Genomic DNA, 19,277 nt, shown 5'->3' with positions numbered 1-19,277 from the left:
AGTCGCTCTCTTTATAGAATTGGCAAAACACTGTTAACTATACAATGCAGATAGGTAAAAAGGTCATGTAAAATTAGCTTAAATAATTACTGATAGTGATAGTTTTGGTGATAATGTCTTGAGTGACATTTTATCCCTAGGCTTGCACTATAAAGAAGATCATCATAGTGTCACATTGCATCATATTGCATTATTGCATTTTTTACCCGTCTTGGTTTCAGGAGTATTTTTCCCATTCATTATTTTCATCAGGATTTTATAAAATACTTCATTAAAGTGTTCTAAACCATAAACCAAAGCAAGCAGCTCCAAGGTGAATCACAACATCACGATTTGATGCAAAAGCTATTTGAAAATCGGAACGTTAACAAAACGATAAACGTACAAGACTATTTTAGCAGGTAAAGGACAGGCAAGGAGGAGGCGGGAACCAGCTGAAAATAAAATTTAATGACAAAACTCAACATAAAACAAACATAAACAAACACAGATATACATGCAGCATGGCTGTGTGCATCAATCTCTCTCCCGAAACGGCATCTGCCCTTTATCTTGCTCTCTTGCGGATCAGCTGATTCAAGAGGCCACGCCCTCCTCCTCGTCACAATTATGGACATACCGTCTTTCATGGGGGAATGAACTACAATCCTATGAAGCATTGTGAATGATGTACGCAAAATAATGGAAATTAAAACTATTGATTTAAAGATATTGATTATAAGTATAGAAAAATATTATTATTACAATGTCCTGATATACACACAGAAGTAGTTTGAGAGTGTAGGGAGAGGAAGTGGGTGGTCGCTACAAAGCTCTTTTGCTGTGATTCTCTAATTGGTGGATCTTTCTCTTCAGGAATATGGCTAGTGTAGTTCTTCACCAGAAATTCTGCTATTAAACATGTTATTTTAAAAAATTTGAAATTATGTGAACTGATGGCTTCAGCAGAAGCATTGTAGCATCGATTAAAGGGATAGTTCACCCAAAAATGAAAATGATCTATCATTTGCTCACCCTCATGCATCCCGGATGTTTATGATTTTCTTTCATAAACTCTGTTGGTCATAAGCTCTGTTGGTCCATACAATGCAAGCTTCAAAAAGCACATAAAGGCAGCATAAAAGTAATACATATGAGTACATTGGTTAAATCTATTTTTAGTCTCAATAAGCTATATAATAGGTGTATATAATTTTTTTATATAAATTTCCATTTTCACTTTCACATTGTGAAAATTTTGGGTGAACTATCCCTTAAGGAGCTCAGGAAATGTCTGTCTTTAAAAGTTATTGTTAATAATAATTTCCCCTATGGATAAAATGAATGGGATTTTTACTTCCAGAACCAGACTGTTACGCTGTTATTGGTTGGGTTAACTTTGTGTGGAATGGTGGAATTATGCAATAATGATCAAGGGACTGTGCTATATTGTGACTATAGTCATGTATATTGTGAATATAGCATTGCCAGGCATGATACAAATATAATCACAACAAGGCATGTCCTCGAGTGCTTTATTGATTGCTCTTATAAACATGTTACTACATATTGAAAATAAAAAAGGACACAGATTTCTATTAAACCATTATTTTAGCAGCCAAATACATAACGTGCCATCCTTCTGCTAGAAGATATAATCCTTAACACAGTATGTAAATAAGATTAATACAGTAGTTGGTCTCTATGGGTGCTGCATGGTTAGCAAGATAAACAGGTGTTTTGGATCATTACTGCTAAATCATGTATTTAAGCCTTTAGCTTGAAGACTGTACTGACCAATCAGCATCCAGGATGGGAGCTATCCTGTTTTTTTATTCCATTTGGGTACAGAACACTGTACCAATGCACAAAAACTTATCTTATAGTGTCTTTTAGTGTGGAATGGAATGTACTTTATTGTCCCTGTTAGGGGAAACTTGCGGTGGACTCAATAAGCAACATTTTTGCATTTCATAACATCACCCGAGAAAGATAATAAAATAACAATACAAAGGATACATCAAATACACAGAAATTCAACATAGCATACATTTCCATCAATCATAAAATGTATATCTTTCAGTTAAAGCATCTAATAACATAAAGATTCATAACACGATAGAAGCATACAATCTACATCATTTGACATCATTTAGCAATTTAATAGAAAAAGGCACAAATTAATTTTTAAATCTATTCAATTTATACCGTAAGGTTCTAAAACGCCTGCCCGAGGGTAACATTTCATAATTAACAAAAAGAATGTGAAATGGGTCATTTTAAAATTCTTCTAGCTTCCCTTAACGTACACTGTTCATACAGAGACTGGATGCTGTAATAGTCCTTCTGTCCTGTCAGTTTCATTGCTATATGCATCAGGTGCGTCAGTCTGCATTTTGATTTCACAATAAGGTTTCCGTATCATAACTTATAACACTCTCTAATATAGCTTTGTAAAAAAGAAGAAGGATTTTGTTGTTCACCCCATAGTATCGTAGTCGACGCAAAAAATACAGTCTTTAATAACGTTTACTACATACCAGATTACCATGTTTGTCCCAAGTAAGTGAGCTATCTATGTAGACACAGAGATATTTAAAGGACTGCACTTGACAAATTTCCTGGCTATGTATGAGTACAGGGCTATAGTCACCAATGCCTCTAGGATCAAATATAATCTCCTTCGTTTTATTTGTATTTAGATTTAAATAATTGGAATCACACCAACCAACAATTAATTCATACACCAACTCAATTAATAAATAATAATAAATAGAATCACTATCATGTTTGTTTAATAAACTTAATATAGCAGTATCATCAGAATATTTTCGAATATAATTTTTGGAGTGCCTGTTTGAGCGCTCATATGTGTAAAGTGTAAAGAGGACAGGAGAGCTAACACAGCCCTGCGGTACACCCGTACTGCAGTATTTTAGTTCCAACAGACTGTTATTTACTTTGACACACTGAGTTCTGTTTGTTAGAAAAAATTATACCAATGTATAATTGCGGGGTTAACACTCATTTGATTCATCTTTTTGATTATGATGTGTGGCTGAATGGTATTAAATAAGTATCTGACTCATCAAGATGTTTTAAAATGAGGTGCTTTAAGCTGTGCTATTGATGGCATCACCAGTTCCTCTGCCTTGCTGATAAGCAAACTGTTTGTTTGTAACGTCTGTCTTTAGCATTGACACCATACATTTCTCAAGACATTTCATCACTACGGAAGTTAGAGCTATAGGTCGAAAGTCATTATTTCCTACAGGACGAGCTATCTTTGGCACAGGAATAATAAGAGATTTCTTCCAGAGAGATGGTACCATTTTTGTATCTAAGGCCTGTTGAAATATATGGCACCATACTGGGGACAATTCCTCTGCACATGTCTTTATAAGAAAGGATGAGATGCCTTCTGGACCAGATGCCTTTTTTGGGCACAGACGTTTGAACATCAGTTTGACGTAATCCGGGTCAATCATTAATCTACTCTCATTTGAGATTGAAATATCTAATGATTTCATCTCCAAATTACATGCAGAATCCAAATTGGAAACTTCAAACCTTAGATAGAAGCTGTTCAGATCATTAGCCTTTTGTAAATCATCATTAGTGAAAAGTCCTTTCTTTACTGATTCAATTTTTGTGATACATTTCATTGATTTCCACCTTCTTTTAGAATTTGAATTATTAAAATTATCTTCTAAAATATTCTTTTTTTATTCCTAGCAGCCTTAAGCAAGTTATTTAATTCCTTTTGAACAAGTTAAAAGCTATTTTCTTCCTATTAATACAATGCTTTATTTCTTTCGTGATGTAATTTTTATTGTTTGGGTAGATTATTATCTGTTTTGTAGGGATTAATTTATCTGTGCAAAATGTTATATAATCTGTTACTACTTCAGTGGATTCATCAATGTCGGAGCAAAGAAGATATTCCAATCAGTGCATAAGAAGCAACCTTTCAGAGTCTCATACTGATATGTTTTTTGTAACAGGTTTAGAACTTTTCAAAATTGTCCTATATGTAGGAATAAGACAGTATTATGGCCGAACTTGCTAAAGGGGGCCTAGGTCTTGCCTTATAGGCCATTTTTACATTCCCATAGCATTTGTCCAGAGTTTTAGAGTCTCTTGTAGCACATTTAACATATTGCTCAAACCCAGCTAATGATAATTCCAATTTACAATGTTTGAAATATCCTAATATAAAAACAGGTGCACTAGGAGTACATTGAAGTTGTTGTTGAATACAGTCATTAATAAATTCAGCCGCTGTTAGTGCATTCCCAGATGGAGGAACATAGACCCCACAGATAATAATGTTCCCAAATTCTCTTGGTAAATGAAAAGGTTTTAAACTTAGGCAAAGCAGTTCTGCATCATAATTACAAACAGTGTCTCTCACTGTGAATTGATTGCACCATCTGTTGTTCACAAACACACACACTCCCCCATCTCGATGATTCCCCGATGATGCGTTTAGGTCAGACCGAACCAAGGAGAAACCATCCACCTCAAATTGCGAGCTGGCCATATCTGGGTGCAGCCAGGTCTTCGTGAATACCATCAGGCCCGCTTCCCTGTACTCGAAGCAGGCCTTAGCGTGGATGCGTAGGTCCTCCATTTTGTTTCTTAATGATCTCACATTGCTCAGAATTATCACAGGCAAGGGCGGTCTGTAACCTCTACATCGAAGACGCTGACGGATACCCCCTCTTCGTCCTCTCCTCCTAGAGTGTCTCTTATCCTGCTGGGCTCTTACCGCTCTTGGCAGATTCAGCAGCTCCACAGCCGTGGGGGAACCAGCAAGCGAAGCAACATGAGGGCATCATGTGCATATGTTATAGGTAGTCTCCCATTTCCGGATGTCGTCGAACATGTTTGACAAACCAACGTCACAAGCACCAGGATCACAACCCAGAGTAGAATCTATGTCCTTAATATGTGTATTAATATGAGAGCGTCCTCAATGAGAGCCCGAAACGTAGCCACCAAAAGTACTATATACATTTATGAAAAGAAAAACCTAATAAAAACCTTTCAGCAGGTCATATCAAAACCAAAATTCAATATAAAAACATGACAACAATTATAACGGGTGAAACAGAAACGCAAGGTCGCCAGCAGAGCAGCGCCACCGGAATATAATTTACATTTGTTGAATAGGCTAGTTTGACATATTAGTGATTGCTTTTATGGTGCCTAAATGAAAATTGGAACCATTGTAATGTTATATAAAATGTGTTTTTATACAGTAGAGGACGTCAAAGACTCTAGTTCTTTCTCTCTTTCTCTCACTTAGGCTATCAAGGTGCCAAGTGTGAGCAGAAGATTGATCCCTGTGCTTCAGGGCCATGCCACAATAATGCCAGCTGCTCTCAACAGGGCACAGGTTTAGGGTTCAGCTGCACCTGTCCTGCAGGTTTTACTGGACCTACCTGTGGCCAGCTGGTGGACTTCTGTGCCCTCAACCCATGTGCTCACGGCATCTGCCGCAGTGCTGGTACCAGCTATAGGTGCCTGTGTGTGCCAGGTGAGGATTGGTGTGTGTGTGTGTGTGTGTGTGTGTGGTTTACGAGGACATTTTTTTTAGGTTACAAACTGGTAATTACAAGGCTGTATATGTGGTTTATGAGGAAATTTCTAGTGTCCCCATTATTAAAATCACTTAAAAATCATATTAAACAATGCTTTTTTTAACATTTTAAAATGTAGAAAGTTTTATGAGAGGGTTAGGCTTAGGGTTAGGGGATAGAATCTATAGTTTGTACAGTAAAAAAATTATTATGTCTAAGGAGAGTCCTCATAAGGATAGCTGTACCAACGTGTGCGTGCATGCGTGCGTCTGTGCATCTGTGCATGTGTTGAGTTTTGATTCAGATGTGGCTTTAGTTGGTGGTCCAGTATAGCCAAATATTTACCATCAAAAAAATGCAGAATGATCTTTCTGGTTTGGTTTGATAACCAAGGAAGTCCTTCTTGTTAAGCTAGTTAAGAAGCCTATTGGAGACACCAGCCCACCAGTATCCAAAATACAACACATGCTGGTGACCATCAATGCTGATCGTAACAACAGTGGGCATTTGCTGTGACTGTATCCCTTCAGCCCATACACCCTGCTCACATCCCTCCTACTCTGTCCGGTTGTCATGGCAACTGCCTCCTGTGTATTGCGTGCTCAGACAACATTGTCTGTGAAGTGTGACTGTAGCAGCTGTGTCTATCCACTGATATCAGCCCACTCTGATGGGATCACTGCGTTTTCCACTGGGATTGTAAATAATGATCAATGGGATTGCAGTATAAAGACGACAACTGATCCTTCCAAAGGGATTTGTGTACATTCACTAAGAGGAAAATTATATTCGGCAAAACAGATTTGCTAATTATTTGCTTGCAGCATTCAGGGCATCACGCCAGTAGGGCATCTTACGCACTGTGATTCATAAGCGAAGACGATTGCATCAACGATCCAGTGAGATTGAAGAGTTTTGAGATGGACAGTTCCTTTGTGCATCATCCATAACAAACAAAGAGCTAATCTGACAGTCTAAATTGGCGAAAACGTTCCACATACATGTGCAATGCCTGCGTAAGGCATAATAAATGCACTAACTGCTCCTCATCTGTATTAGACAGTGGAGAAGAGAGGAGCTTTCAGGTGTACTATCTGAGCCTTGAAGGGCGTGGAAAGCACATTAGGCACATATCCTTTTTTGGGTTTGATGGTAGCTTTTAAAAACCCCAGACCATATTCCAGACATAAACTGTTGACCGACAGCACCTGTATATCACCAACCGATTTGACTGAGGCCAGAGCCTACAGCAGTGCTGTCTTTAAGGAGAGCACATGTAACTCAACGGATTTCAATTCAGGCTCATTCGCTGTGCTCCATTTAGTGGTCATATGTATGGGTTCCACTGCTCCGGCTGGGGATGCCAAATCGTGCCCTGCGCTTGAGAGAGCAGATCCCTCTTCATCGGTATTTCCCATGGAGGACCACCTAATATCTCCATAATTTCCAGAAACCACGGCTGGTTTGGCCATTTTGGCGCAATCAATATAACCATTTCCTTATCCTTTCGGACTTTGCTGATGACAGCGTGGAGGAGGCGTACCGGGGGAAAATAATATTTACATTTCATTGGCCACTTGTGGGCTAAGGCATTCGCTTCCAGCTGGGCTTGGGCCATGGAGTCCCAAAGAGGGCATTGGGCTGTCTCTGCAGAGGCAAATACACCAACTTGCGCTTCACCGAACATTCCCAAATCCTCAGAACCGTCTGAGGATGAATTCTCCATTCTCTCACTATCGGTCCTTGGCACTACAGCATGTCCGCTGTGCAGTTCAGATGGCCTGGAACATATGTTACGTGCAGTCAGGCAGCGTCACGTTATGGTGACGTGCGCAAGCCCCCGACGCCAAGCGTGACTCAGTATGTGGTGTTTGAGCCAGTACTGGAGAGGTCTCAGTGGATGCTGCCGTCATAAAACCCAGCATTTTCTGAAATGACTTCAGAGGAAATGCTTTCCCTAGTTTGAACTGAGACAGACACTGGCGAATGGTCTGGATGCGCTCGCTGGGAGAAAGTTTGCTTTTCACCAAGTTGACATTGAGACCCAGGCTGTTTAAATGGTGAAGTTTTAAGTCCCTGTGCTTGCATAGCAGAGCCTCTGATAATTGGCCAGTAATAGCCAATCGTCGAGGAAATTCCGAATGCGTACGCCGTTCATTTTCAAGGGAGCGAGCGCCATATCGACACATTTCGCGTGTGGGGCCAGAGACAATCCGAAGGGAATTGATATGTCATACCCTCTAACACAAATCTCAAAAATAGCCTGTGGTGTGGTACAATTCAGATATGAATGTACACATACTTTAGATCTATTGACACAAACCAGTCTCATGGGCGGATGTGCAATAAGATCAGTTTCTGAGTTAACATTTTGAATGGCCGTTTTGCAAGTGCACGATTCAAGTGTCTCAGATCTAAAATCTTTATTCGGAATGAGAATATAGCGGCTGTAAAACCCTTTGCCGACTTGGCAGTCTGGAACGATCTCTATTGTCTTTCGCAAGGAGACTGGGAATTTCTGCAAGTAACAGCAGCGCGTCTCGTGACGGGCCCATGGACAGTATAATTCCATTGAATCGACGCGGCCGGCAGGCAAATTGGAGCATATAACCGTGCTCGATTATTTTTTGCACCCAGTCTGACACACCCGTGAGAGCTCGCCACGCATCTGAAATAAAGAAATAGCCCATGTCCACACTAAGTTTGAAACCTCTGTTTTCAGTTTTCATATGTCATCTATTCCAAAGTATCCGGTTATGGAGAGCATTTTTGAAAGTCTTTGTTTTCAGTGGAGGAAAATGCCGTACCAGTGTGGATGAGGGGTGTGAATGTTGTGAAATCAATGCTTTTTTTTAAATTAAAAACAGATTTGTGTGGATGTTGCCTTAGAGAGATGGTAGAATGTTTGGCTGGTGAAAATATCTAGTTAACTTCCTGTTAAGTGCTGCAAACAAAGATTTGATGCTTCTAGCCTGGTGAACTTCAGAAAATCTTGTGATTATTTCATTCTATAAAATGCTTGTTGTATTAACCTGATACCAGGTACTGCACTATCACAGTGGGCTATTGACTTGGGCCAGTAAAAATGCACCTAGCAACCACTTATCAGCGCCCTGGCAACCACCCAGAAAACAACCGCAAACAGCAAAATCAAGTTATCAGATACTTCTCTGTAGTGATCAAGCACAAACACCACTAATCATGTTAGTCTGTGCTGTTATTTCAAAGTTGAAATTTTTATGTAATTACACACATTCATGATTTTCACATTCTGTTGATCTCAGTTGGCTCATATCTCTTATCATTCCTTTCGTGTGTGGGTGCGTGTGCGTGTGCTTGTGCGTGTGCGTGTGTGTGTGTGTGTGTGTGTGTGTGTGTGTGTGTGTGTGTGTGTGTGTGATAGAAAAACCCCATCAGGACTAAATACTGCTCTCTAGTGGACAAACTGCAGAAAGCACTGATGCGTGCAATTTTGTCCATGTTAAAATACTTTCTCCTAACCCAGCATAATACATAAACACACAGTATATACTGTATCTTAGTAGGCTATTTGTAGGTTGATTTACCTGAGAAAGTGTAAATACTGCATATCTGTGATGCTTTCAAAACATTATACCGTTGCTTCAAGGTGCATTCAGTAGTTTTTCCTCATTAAAAAGAAATTCAAACTACTTTTGAAAAATTATGTTTACCGTCTTGTAAACTCTACACTCACATGATATCAAGACTTCAGTTATATCAGCCTCAAAAAGCTGTCTTGTGCTTATGGATCATGGCTGATAAAAAATTGTGCATTTCCTCAGTGACATTGTTAACCTGAAAACTTCTGCTTTTGCATGATACTGCATATTTTTGCAATAAATACCCTTTTCTCGTTTCTATTATTTTCTTTTTTTCTTCTCTAATTTTTCTCTTAGGTTATCATGGTCTGTATTGTGAAGAGGAATATAATGAATGTTTGTCTGCTCCTTGTCAAAACTATGCCACATGCAGAGACCTAAGCAATGCCTATGAGTGCATCTGCGCCCCACAGTTCACAGGTGTGTTCCCCAGAAGGACTGTCAATGTAATTAATGAACAATTGGTGTACAAAGTAACTTATAAAATAAAAACAAAATAAAAAAAGATAATTAAAAAAAGCCAGTTAAGTGACATGTAATTATAATGATATTTACATGTTTAATGTGATATGGATGTGGCTTGTTTTTTCTCAGGGAAGCACTGTGAGATATATAAGGATCCATGTCAGAAGCTGAGGTGCCGGAATGGTGGACTCTGTGAAAGTGGAGGCAGCAACGCATCCTGTCTGTGTCCACCAGGATACATGGGTGAATACATATCATTTATTCATAAGAATAATGTACCTATATCTGGAGTAAGCAGGGTGGCCTATTAAATTTGCCAAAATGCAGTATAATGGATTAAGTGTACTTGTAATTGTTTTAGTCAGATGCATTTACATTGTGACAGTTGCTCAGATGCAGTCAACGACATCTGTGTTTGTATATGTGTATACCAAAAGGCTCATGAAATCAGAATAAAAAAAGTGAACAATTTGATGCTGCAGTCTACTTCATAACTCTTTTTTTGTCAAATGCAACAATAATTTTTATTTCTGAAATGATAACTGGATGCCAATAAAATGCAACATAATGAGGTCACGTGACACGTCACTGTTTAAATATTTATCATTGCATATTTCATACTGAAATATTTTCATACACAATTCTTTCAAATAGTGGTAAGTACTGCCCAGTATGCAATAAGCAGCAGACATGTTGTTGTCTTTTTGTAGGTGAGAACTGTGAGGTGGATGTGAATGAGTGTGAGAGTAATCCCTGTCACCATGGCGGCACCTGCATCGACCAGTCCAACGGCTACACCTGTCACTGCCCACCTGGCTGGGTCGGTGGAAGCTGTGAGATCCGTGAGTTCACCTTTTTTACCTTCTGACCTAAAGTGGGGTGAAAATCTGCGATTGAAAATCAAATTTAAAACTGAAATTAAACAGATTTTGGATATTTTGACAAATATGAAATAGTAAAAATTCTGCACTTTTTCTAGGTCACCAAAGAAGTAAGCAAATTTGTGACATTGACCATGCTAACTCTTGTACAAAAGGTCAGGCTTTCTTTAATCAATTGAAAAGATGCTCTTTGGAACACTGTTACATATATTTGCATAAACGTGCCAGCTTGAGAGCATGTTGTCATTAAAGAAATAGGAGGACATACTAAATACTAAGCTTTCTGTAATGCATGTACATTTTTTGAAGGAGTGTTATTCCTTCATTAAAAACACACACATACATACACACACACACACACACACACACACACACACACACACACACACACACACACACACACACACATCAACATAAATAAAAAGGTGAATAAAGTGCCCATGGTGTCCTCTGCAGGAGGCAGTTCAGGTCATAGTGATGGAAAAGGATCCCAGGGTGTGGGGCCCAGTGCTCTTGTGATGGACTTTGCTGCTCTATCACATAAAGAGTGTGGACTTCAAGGACACCATTATGCATGCACAGGGTAGAGAGAGCGCAGTCCCCTGAAGAGTGACGAGCTACTGCCTTTTATGGAGGCTGTGATGCTGTGCCATTAGCCTTCTGTGCACCTCATCACACACTGCTAGCTCACACCATTACAGTGCCCCTCCTCTCACTACACACTCCTGTCAGGAGCCGGATGATGGGAGAACCAGGGAGACGGTGACATGTCGTGTGGGGAGGTGGAGCCATTGTGACACTCTGAAATAACTTTGAGAGCTTTTGACGAACACCCTACCGTGTTTGTGTGTCCGTCAGTCCTTGCTAGCCGACACTTTATTTGAATCTGTTAATAAAGTGTTTCAACAAATAGACTTCTTTTGCAAAGTGTAAAAATAAACTAGATTTCTAATGAAATGTGAAGCTTGCCTATGTGAAACATGTTTCCACCATGCTAGGGTGTTCTGGTTCCCAGGGTGTTGTTATATGTTTCCTAACGTGTTCTGGATGGTTGTTAGTGCTTAGCTAATGCTAAGGTATTGCTTTAAGGTTGCTAGTGTGTTCTGGTTGGTTTCCAAGGTGTTGCTTTATATTTCTTAACGTGTTCTGTATTGTTGTTATACCATAGCTAATGCTAAGGCATTGCTTTGTGGTGTCTAGGGTGTTATGGGTGCTTAAGTGTTCAAAATACAGGGGCCTTCTGCAGGCAACTCGTTCCACATTGTTTGTGCTCAGGAATGAAACCTCAAAATGGCTTGTTGAGAAAAGGTGTGCTATTGCTCTTCTAAGTGACCAGAAGTACGTTTTTTTGCCTGGTGGATAATAAAACAGGTTAACCCCCCCATATCTGAAGATGGAACTGGCCCATACCTAAAGACCACTCGTAAGACGTTTTTCAACTATCGGGCCAGTGCGAGTCAGGGCTATCAACTGGCCAGCCAAGCGGCGAGACCAAAATCGATTTTCGTTCCCACTATCGGGCCAGTAGCCCCACAGTGTTGCCCTAAAATCCGCACTTAACTCACCACCCTAATGTCCAATTCATAAGCAAGATTGAGGTGTCATGTTATCTATTTGTCTAGAATACAGAGTTTATATCATTTGTAAACATTAGCTAGTTAGCAAGATAAGTTAGCGTTGAAAACTCACCTGCTGTGTCTGCCATGGTGTTCTGAATGGTCTCTCCACTTACAGCGGGATGATGTCCCATCACACCGTCCATGATCTCAAACCATGGAAAGTCATTTTTTTGGCCACCGCTTTGTCCAATTTGCTTTTTAACAGATTTTAACAATTTTAAATGTTCCCAAACCTGTACCGTTGTGTACTGGATACAAAACCGCTTTTGACATCACCACCACCTCACTCCCCAGTTGGCCTTGTTTGGTACAAGGATGATCGGCATGCCGAAAGCCATTTGTTGTTGGTCTTAAGAAAGCCCTGAGGAGGCTCAATGAAATCCCGGAAGTGGGAATGCAACTGGCACTAGCATGCCCTCAAATGTGCCTTTTTAACTAGGGTAACAACCTAGCAACACCCTAGCAACCATCTAGAACATCCTAGCAATGCCCTATCCCACCTATATGTAGAAACCCCTTAGTTTGGCACTGACAAGCGCCACTTACTGTATTTATTTATTTAATTATGTATTTTTTTAGAAAATTTTTAAATCCAGTTTTTCTCTCCTTTTCTCCTTCCTTTGTTCTACTGTATATCTTTACTTTAATAGTGTATTCATTTTCAACCTAAGTAATGTTCTATATTCACACTGCTCTCTCTCTCTCTTTCAGATCTGCAGTGGAAGATGACTCAGCCTGTGGACTCACTGACTAACATGCCGCGTCACTCTCTGTACATAATTATTGGTGCTCTGTGTGTTGCGTTCATCTTGATGCTGATCATCCTCATCGTTGGCATCTGTCGCATCAGCCGTATCGAGTACCAGGGCTCGTCCCGTCACACCTACCAGGAGTTTTACAACTGTCGGAGTATTGACAGTGATTTCAGTAATGCTATTGCCTCCATTCGTCATGCAAGGTACGCTGTATTCCTGAGCATCTACTGTACATTGGTTGGGGAGACTGTAATTTGTTGGACTAATTAAAGGGATATTTCTACCAAAAATACAATTTCTCTCATTTACTCATCATCATTCCATCCCAGATGTGAATTAATTTCTTTCTTCAGCAGAACACAAACAACAATTTTTAGAAGAATATTGGAGCTCTGTTGGTCCTTACAATGCAAGTGAATGGCAACCAGAACTTTGAAGCACCAAAAATAACATAAAGGCAGCATAAAAGTAATCTAAACGACTTCAGTGGTTAAATCCATTTCTTCAGAAGCGATATGATAGGTGTTTGTGAGAAACAGATTAAAATGGAAGTCCTTTTTACTATAACTCTCCATTTTCACTTTCCACATTTAGAAAGTGAAAGTGGAGATTTAGGATAAAAAAAGGACTTAAATATTGAAGTATTTTAAATATCTTATGTATTACTTTTATGCTGCCTTTATGTGATGTCTGCTCACCATCCACTTACATTGTAATGATCAACAGAGCTCAGATATTCTAAAAATCTTTATTTGTGTTCTGCAGAAGAAAGAAAGTTGTACACATCTGGGATGTTATGAGGATGAGTAAATGAAGAGATAATTTATATTTTTTGGGGTGAATTATCCCTTTAAAGGAATTGTTCACCTGAAATTGAAAAAAAACTGTTAGCATTTACACACCCTTTTTTTTTTTTTTTAAACCTGTATAACTTCTGTTTCTTTGTGTGGATGTTTGTGTTACAGGTTTGGGAAGAAATCTAGACCAGCAATGTATGATGCAACTCCAATCAGCTATGAAGATTACAGCCCAGATGACAAGCCCCTCGTCGCACTCATTAAAACGAAAGATTTGTGAAGCAATATATCTGCATACTTACACATATTACACCACACATGCACAGGCACTGTTCCAGCCTTTGAAACGAGCCAATCATTCAGTATTAATTTCTTAAAATAGGTTAAAAATATTAATCAAACATGAAGAAACTTTTGAATTTAACATATTTTACCATTGTAACTCATAAATCTTTTAATACATATCAAGCACTAGGAGTGCTACACAGATTTAGTGTTTAATGGGTTAGTCGTGGACAAATGTGCTTTGTTTGCAGACCAAATATTTTGTGGAATGTGAGTAGACGGATAAGCTATATTGCAAAATTTGTTTGTGAGGGGGGTGTTGAACCTAACCTCCCTACATCTAGACTCTGATTAATGTATGATAGCCACAGTTCAAGCAAAAGCTGTAGAATTAGGAATAATAGAGCTCTTTATAGTGCAGTTATACTGTAACTTTATACAGAAGATGAAAAACTTAGAAGAACAAAAGATAAGATGATGTATGTTGCCCTAACTGGTGCATGGATAGGATCAATGGTTTCGGCATTACTCTGTAACCTTATGTACATTGTTGTTTGCTGTTTATTTATTGTTCATTGTAGACTATTTTGTGTCACCTTGGTAGTAACAAAATCTTAAGAATCCACCACTGCTATTGTAAAGGCAGCACAAAGAAGTGCTTTTAAATATAATATTAAGTGGTGTCATTTCACTGCGTAAGTAATAAAAACAGACATCCTGATCTATATTTCATATTGTTTTATTGAATTTAAAGGTATAGTTCACAAATAAAAAAAATATTTACTCACCCTCATGTTGTTCAAAACCCATATGACGTTTTTTTCTTCTGTGCAACACAAACAGAAATATTAGACACAATATCATAGGTATTGTGTCTTAGTTAACATTGACATTCATTAGATGGTAAAAATGATGCAGTGAAAGTCAATGGTGACTAAGGCCTAATGTCACCTTTTATGTTCAACGGAAGAAAGTCATACAGGTTTGTAGCAACATGAGGTTGAGTAAATACACACACACACACACACACACACACACACACACACACACACACATATCTATATAGTATATTTGTATTGATTTTTAGAAAAACATCTCCACTCTGTTGGCCCTTACAATGCAAGAACATGGTGACCAGACCTTTGATGCTCCAAAAATCACATAAAGGCAACATGAAAATAATCCATATGACTCCAGTTGTTAAATATGATAAGTGTAGGTAAGAAACAGAACAATATCAAGTCCTGTTTTTACATAAATCTTCTCTTTCATTTTCAAAATGGAAAAGAAAGTGAAAGAGAAAGTTTTTAAATATTGATCTGTTTCTTATGGAAGCCGGTTTCCGCCACAGTTAAATAAAAAAAGGTGATTTTGTAAGTCAATATAATGAGATACTAAGTCATTATTATGAGAAAGTTTCTCATAATAATGACTTAGTATCTCATTATACTGACTTACAAAATCACCTTTTTTTATTTAACTGTGGCGGAAACCGGCTTCCATAGTTTCTCACCCACACTTAGCACATCACTTCTGAAGACATTGATTTAACCACTGGAGTCATACTGGTTACTTTTATGCGTCTTTTTGTGATTTTTTTTTTAGCTTCAAAGGTCTGGGCACCATTCACTTGCATTATATGAACAAGCTTAAAACTAAGTAAAAACTATTAATTAAGCATATGTAAATTACTATGTAAGAATTTCATAATGGATGAGAGGCAATGAAAATGTAAAACTTTTAATTGTTGGATGCACTATAGAAGTTTTAGATGGGAAAAAAAATGTGAATAAGGGCATTCAAACATGAAACTATGTAATTGTTCATTTAATCTCTGTAATATATTGACTGGCATAGAGATGGGTTTAAAAAATAGCCTCCAAAAATGACTTTGGCTTCCTTATTAGTCTCTATTCAGACATTAGTGAGCTCATGGTAAGAGTATTGGAACAAGAGCAGTGTCTCAGCCAGGCCTTGGAGTCTTGGTTAAGTTCGCTGTGTATTTCTACCGTGTGCGTCTAGTGTTCCCACAGCGGGTTCCAACTTTCTCTTGCTCTCTTTTTCTCTTCATTTGGGACTGGCTGGAGTTGTACTCATAGCATGTTTTCATTCTTCCCAATTACTATCTCCCTATCCTTCCACCATATCTACTCTTACATATACTGATTGCATTTCTCTGGTTATCCTCTTGCTTAGTATATAGACAGATAGGAGTTACACTCTGCAACTAATCTGAAACCAGTTTTTGCTGTTTGTCTTTTTCAATGCCTGAATTAAAGGAATTGTTTGCCCAAAAGTGAAAATAGTATCATCCTTTAGGCCCTACTCACCTTCCAAACCATTCAAGAGAAAGTAAATCATAAGGGTTTGGGATGACATGAGGGTGAGTCAATAATAACATAATTTTCATTTTTGGGTGAACTGTTTTTTAAGGCTAGGTGTTAAAAACTGGTTCAAGAGTAGTTCTAAGTGGAAGCTTCTAGCCTAAGAACAGTTTTTGTAGATAAACATAACACCAATTTGGTTATACAGTACAGTATATGATGTACTAATAAAAGATAAGGTGAACGCCTCTATATTCCTTGCAAGTTTTCAATGCATGTATGATTAAAATATAATCTAAATGAGCCTAAAGATATAATCTACTTAAAAGGGATGGTAAACCACAGAATTCTTTGTTTTTTTTATAATTTTCTCACCCTCGTGCCATCCCAGATGTGTATGACTTTCTTCTGCAGAACACAAACGAAGATTTTAAGAAGAATATTTCAGCTCTGTAGATCCATACAATGCAAGTGAATGGTGACCAGAATATTGAACCTCCAAATAACCCACAATGGCAACATAAAAGTAATCCATATGACTCTAGTGGTTAAATCCATATCTTCAGAAGTGATATGATAGGTGTGAGTGAGAAACAGATTGATATTTAAATCCTTTTTTACTATAAATTCTACCTCCTGCCCAGTAGGTGGTGCTATGCATGAAGGATGTGAATTGCCAAAAACAAAAGAAGAAGAATGTGGAAACTGGAAGTGTGGATTGATCATAAAAAAGGCCTTAAGTTGTATCTGTTTCTCACCAACACCTCTCATATAATTTGTGAAGATATCATTTTAACTACTTGAGTCATATGAATTACTTTTATGCTGCATTTATATGCTTTTTGGACCTTTTATGTTCTGGCCACTATTCATTTGCATCGAGCAGACTTACAGAGCTGATATATTTTTCAAAAAAATCTTTGTTTGTGTTCAGCAGAATAAAGAAAATCTTACACATCTGGGACGACATGAGAGTGCGTAAATGTTGAGAGAATTTTAATTTTTGGGAGAACTATAAAACAAGGATGTTACCCTGAATTCAATCAAAATTAATCTTGGTGGTATCTATGGGTTACTGTATGTGCATTTGTTGAGGAAGATATTTACTTCTAGATAAGTGAGGACTACAAGACGTTTTGGAGGATTCCACACATATCAGTACTGTTTTTGTCTTTTTAAGTCAAAGAACAGATGGTAAGTCTCTCGCTGTCTCTCTTACGCACACACACACACACACACACACACACACACACACACAAACACAGGTTGGTGCAACTATCATTACGAGGCCTCTCCAAAAACAATGTTTTTATACTGCACAAACACACACACACACTTTATATATCTCTATTACACAGAAACCACTTTCAAACTAGTACACAAAGCAAACTTGAACATTTGTAAAAGCATTTAGTTTTGTAATCATGTCTCATGTGTCCGATGAGAGACACATGCACGGATACAGACAGTAAGCCTACAGGAAGGATGCTTTTTTTCACAGCTGGAATGCTTTTGACTGTCTGCACATGGAGTGTCCCCCAGCTGGCTGTGCCCATATATGGAGTTCAAACAGTGTCCTAGACCCTTTAGTGACCTTGTGTGGCTTCCAGATGTTCTGAGAGTAAAACTGGCAGTTTCTGATGATACTTTGGCCCAGAGTATCCCTCCACCATGTTATTTCCAGCATTTTTGTATTTTTTTTAAATGGGCTGAAATAATTTTCACACAATAATTATTGAAATGGTGAAAATGTGTATTTCACTCTTTGTATAGGTTATCGTAGTTTAAACATGTAATAATTTGTATTTACATAATGTTTTTTATTTAATAATGAAAGTCTGGGACAAGGCTAAAACAGTTATATCTATAAATAAAAGGAATTTAAAAAAGGATTAAAAATGCATGATTAAGTCATGTTAGAAATATAAGTCAGCTTTAATGTGACCAAAAGAAAAAAAGTTGAAATCTGTAAGTTTTAATATAAATCAACCCCCTGGGATATAAAATTAATGAAATTAACATTAAATGAATTAAGGGTGACAAATAAGCTTGCAATTTTCAATATGATTAACCTCAAATTCAAAACCTAAAAGATTATTTGGAATGTTTGGAATAGTGTTTAAATATAATTTACTAGACTAAATTTTTCTTTGAATGGCAAGAGTTCAAGCTATTTTTTTTTTTTTTTTATGTAAAATTGCATTAAAATGCTAAATGAAGGTTTCCTTTTCCGTAATGTTAACGTAACAAGTTCATATGACAACAATGTAGCATACTATGGATTGAAATATTTAGCATTCCATAATACTTACAGTACTTAAACCCACTGTACTGTTTAACATATTTAAGAATTGTACAGTACAGTATGCAGAATACTATTATAGTACCACCCCTAATTGAGTAACCTTTTGGTTTGAAAGCCTGCGTTGTAACATGCTAGTTTACTACATCAGAACGACTACAGACACAAAACACTGGAATGCACTCACCAATATTGTGCTCGAATGAAATGGAATCGAGCGCGGGAATTAAAAGCGACCCGCTGCCTCCCTCTGCCGGTCACTATGAGAATAATATCAGTTGAAAGGAGGCGGAGGACTCGAAGGGGGGGAGAAAGAAAGAAAAGAGCCTGTGTTGGTTTTTGCAGGCGGAGTTTCGTTCTCGCTCACCGTTGGAATTCACAGTGTCCTTGTGTTTTTTTCTCGGGATTGCTGGAGGAGAGAGAAGGAGCGAGAAAGCGCCGCCAGCAAGCAGATGTTCTAGCTGGACTATCCCTCTGCCACGAGCAAGCTGTTTCCAACCTGAGAATCGAGCTTATACACAACTAAAATGTGGCAGCCTGCGTCGGAGCGATTGCAGGTAAGATTGGACGGCTTTGTGTTCATACATAATAAGAGCAAGAAATGCTTTTGTTATCTGTTGTGCGTTTTTGGAGCCCTAGTGTGCAGGCCAACCAGCAAGTACACA

General features: G+C 38.2%; 2 protein-coding genes across 2 annotated transcripts in view; both read left to right on the top strand.

The window, feature by feature from the left end:
* Window positions 1-14,713, top strand: part of LOC127661565 (delta and Notch-like epidermal growth factor-related receptor) — a 42,378-nt gene extending 27,665 nt beyond the window's left edge. The window contains exons 8-13 of the mRNA XM_052152328.1: window positions 5,291-5,521; window positions 9,482-9,604; window positions 9,779-9,892; window positions 10,360-10,491; window positions 12,861-13,107; window positions 13,870-14,713. Of these exons, the coding sequence (XP_052008288.1) occupies window positions 5,291-5,521; window positions 9,482-9,604; window positions 9,779-9,892; window positions 10,360-10,491; window positions 12,861-13,107; window positions 13,870-13,981 (959 nt within the window). The 3' untranslated portion in view covers window positions 13,982-14,713. The remainder of the gene's footprint in view (window positions 1-5,290; window positions 5,522-9,481; window positions 9,605-9,778; window positions 9,893-10,359; window positions 10,492-12,860; window positions 13,108-13,869) is intronic.
* A 4,249-nt stretch (window positions 14,714-18,962) lies between these two features.
* The window catches only part of LOC127661578 (PTB-containing, cubilin and LRP1-interacting protein-like), a 29,059-nt gene continuing 28,744 nt past the window's right edge, over window positions 18,963-19,277 (top strand). Inside the window, exon 1 of the mRNA XM_052152340.1 lies at window positions 18,963-19,169. Within this exon, the coding sequence (XP_052008300.1) occupies window positions 19,140-19,169 (30 nt within the window). The 5' untranslated portion in view covers window positions 18,963-19,139. The remainder of the gene's footprint in view (window positions 19,170-19,277) is intronic.

Source organism: Xyrauchen texanus, chromosome 21, assembly GCF_025860055.1.
Source record: "Xyrauchen texanus isolate HMW12.3.18 chromosome 21, RBS_HiC_50CHRs, whole genome shotgun sequence".
Taxonomy (NCBI): Eukaryota; Metazoa; Chordata; class Actinopteri; order Cypriniformes; family Catostomidae; genus Xyrauchen; species Xyrauchen texanus.
The sequence above is the reverse complement of the archived record's forward strand: the minus strand, read 5'-3'. Positions and strand labels throughout refer to the sequence as shown.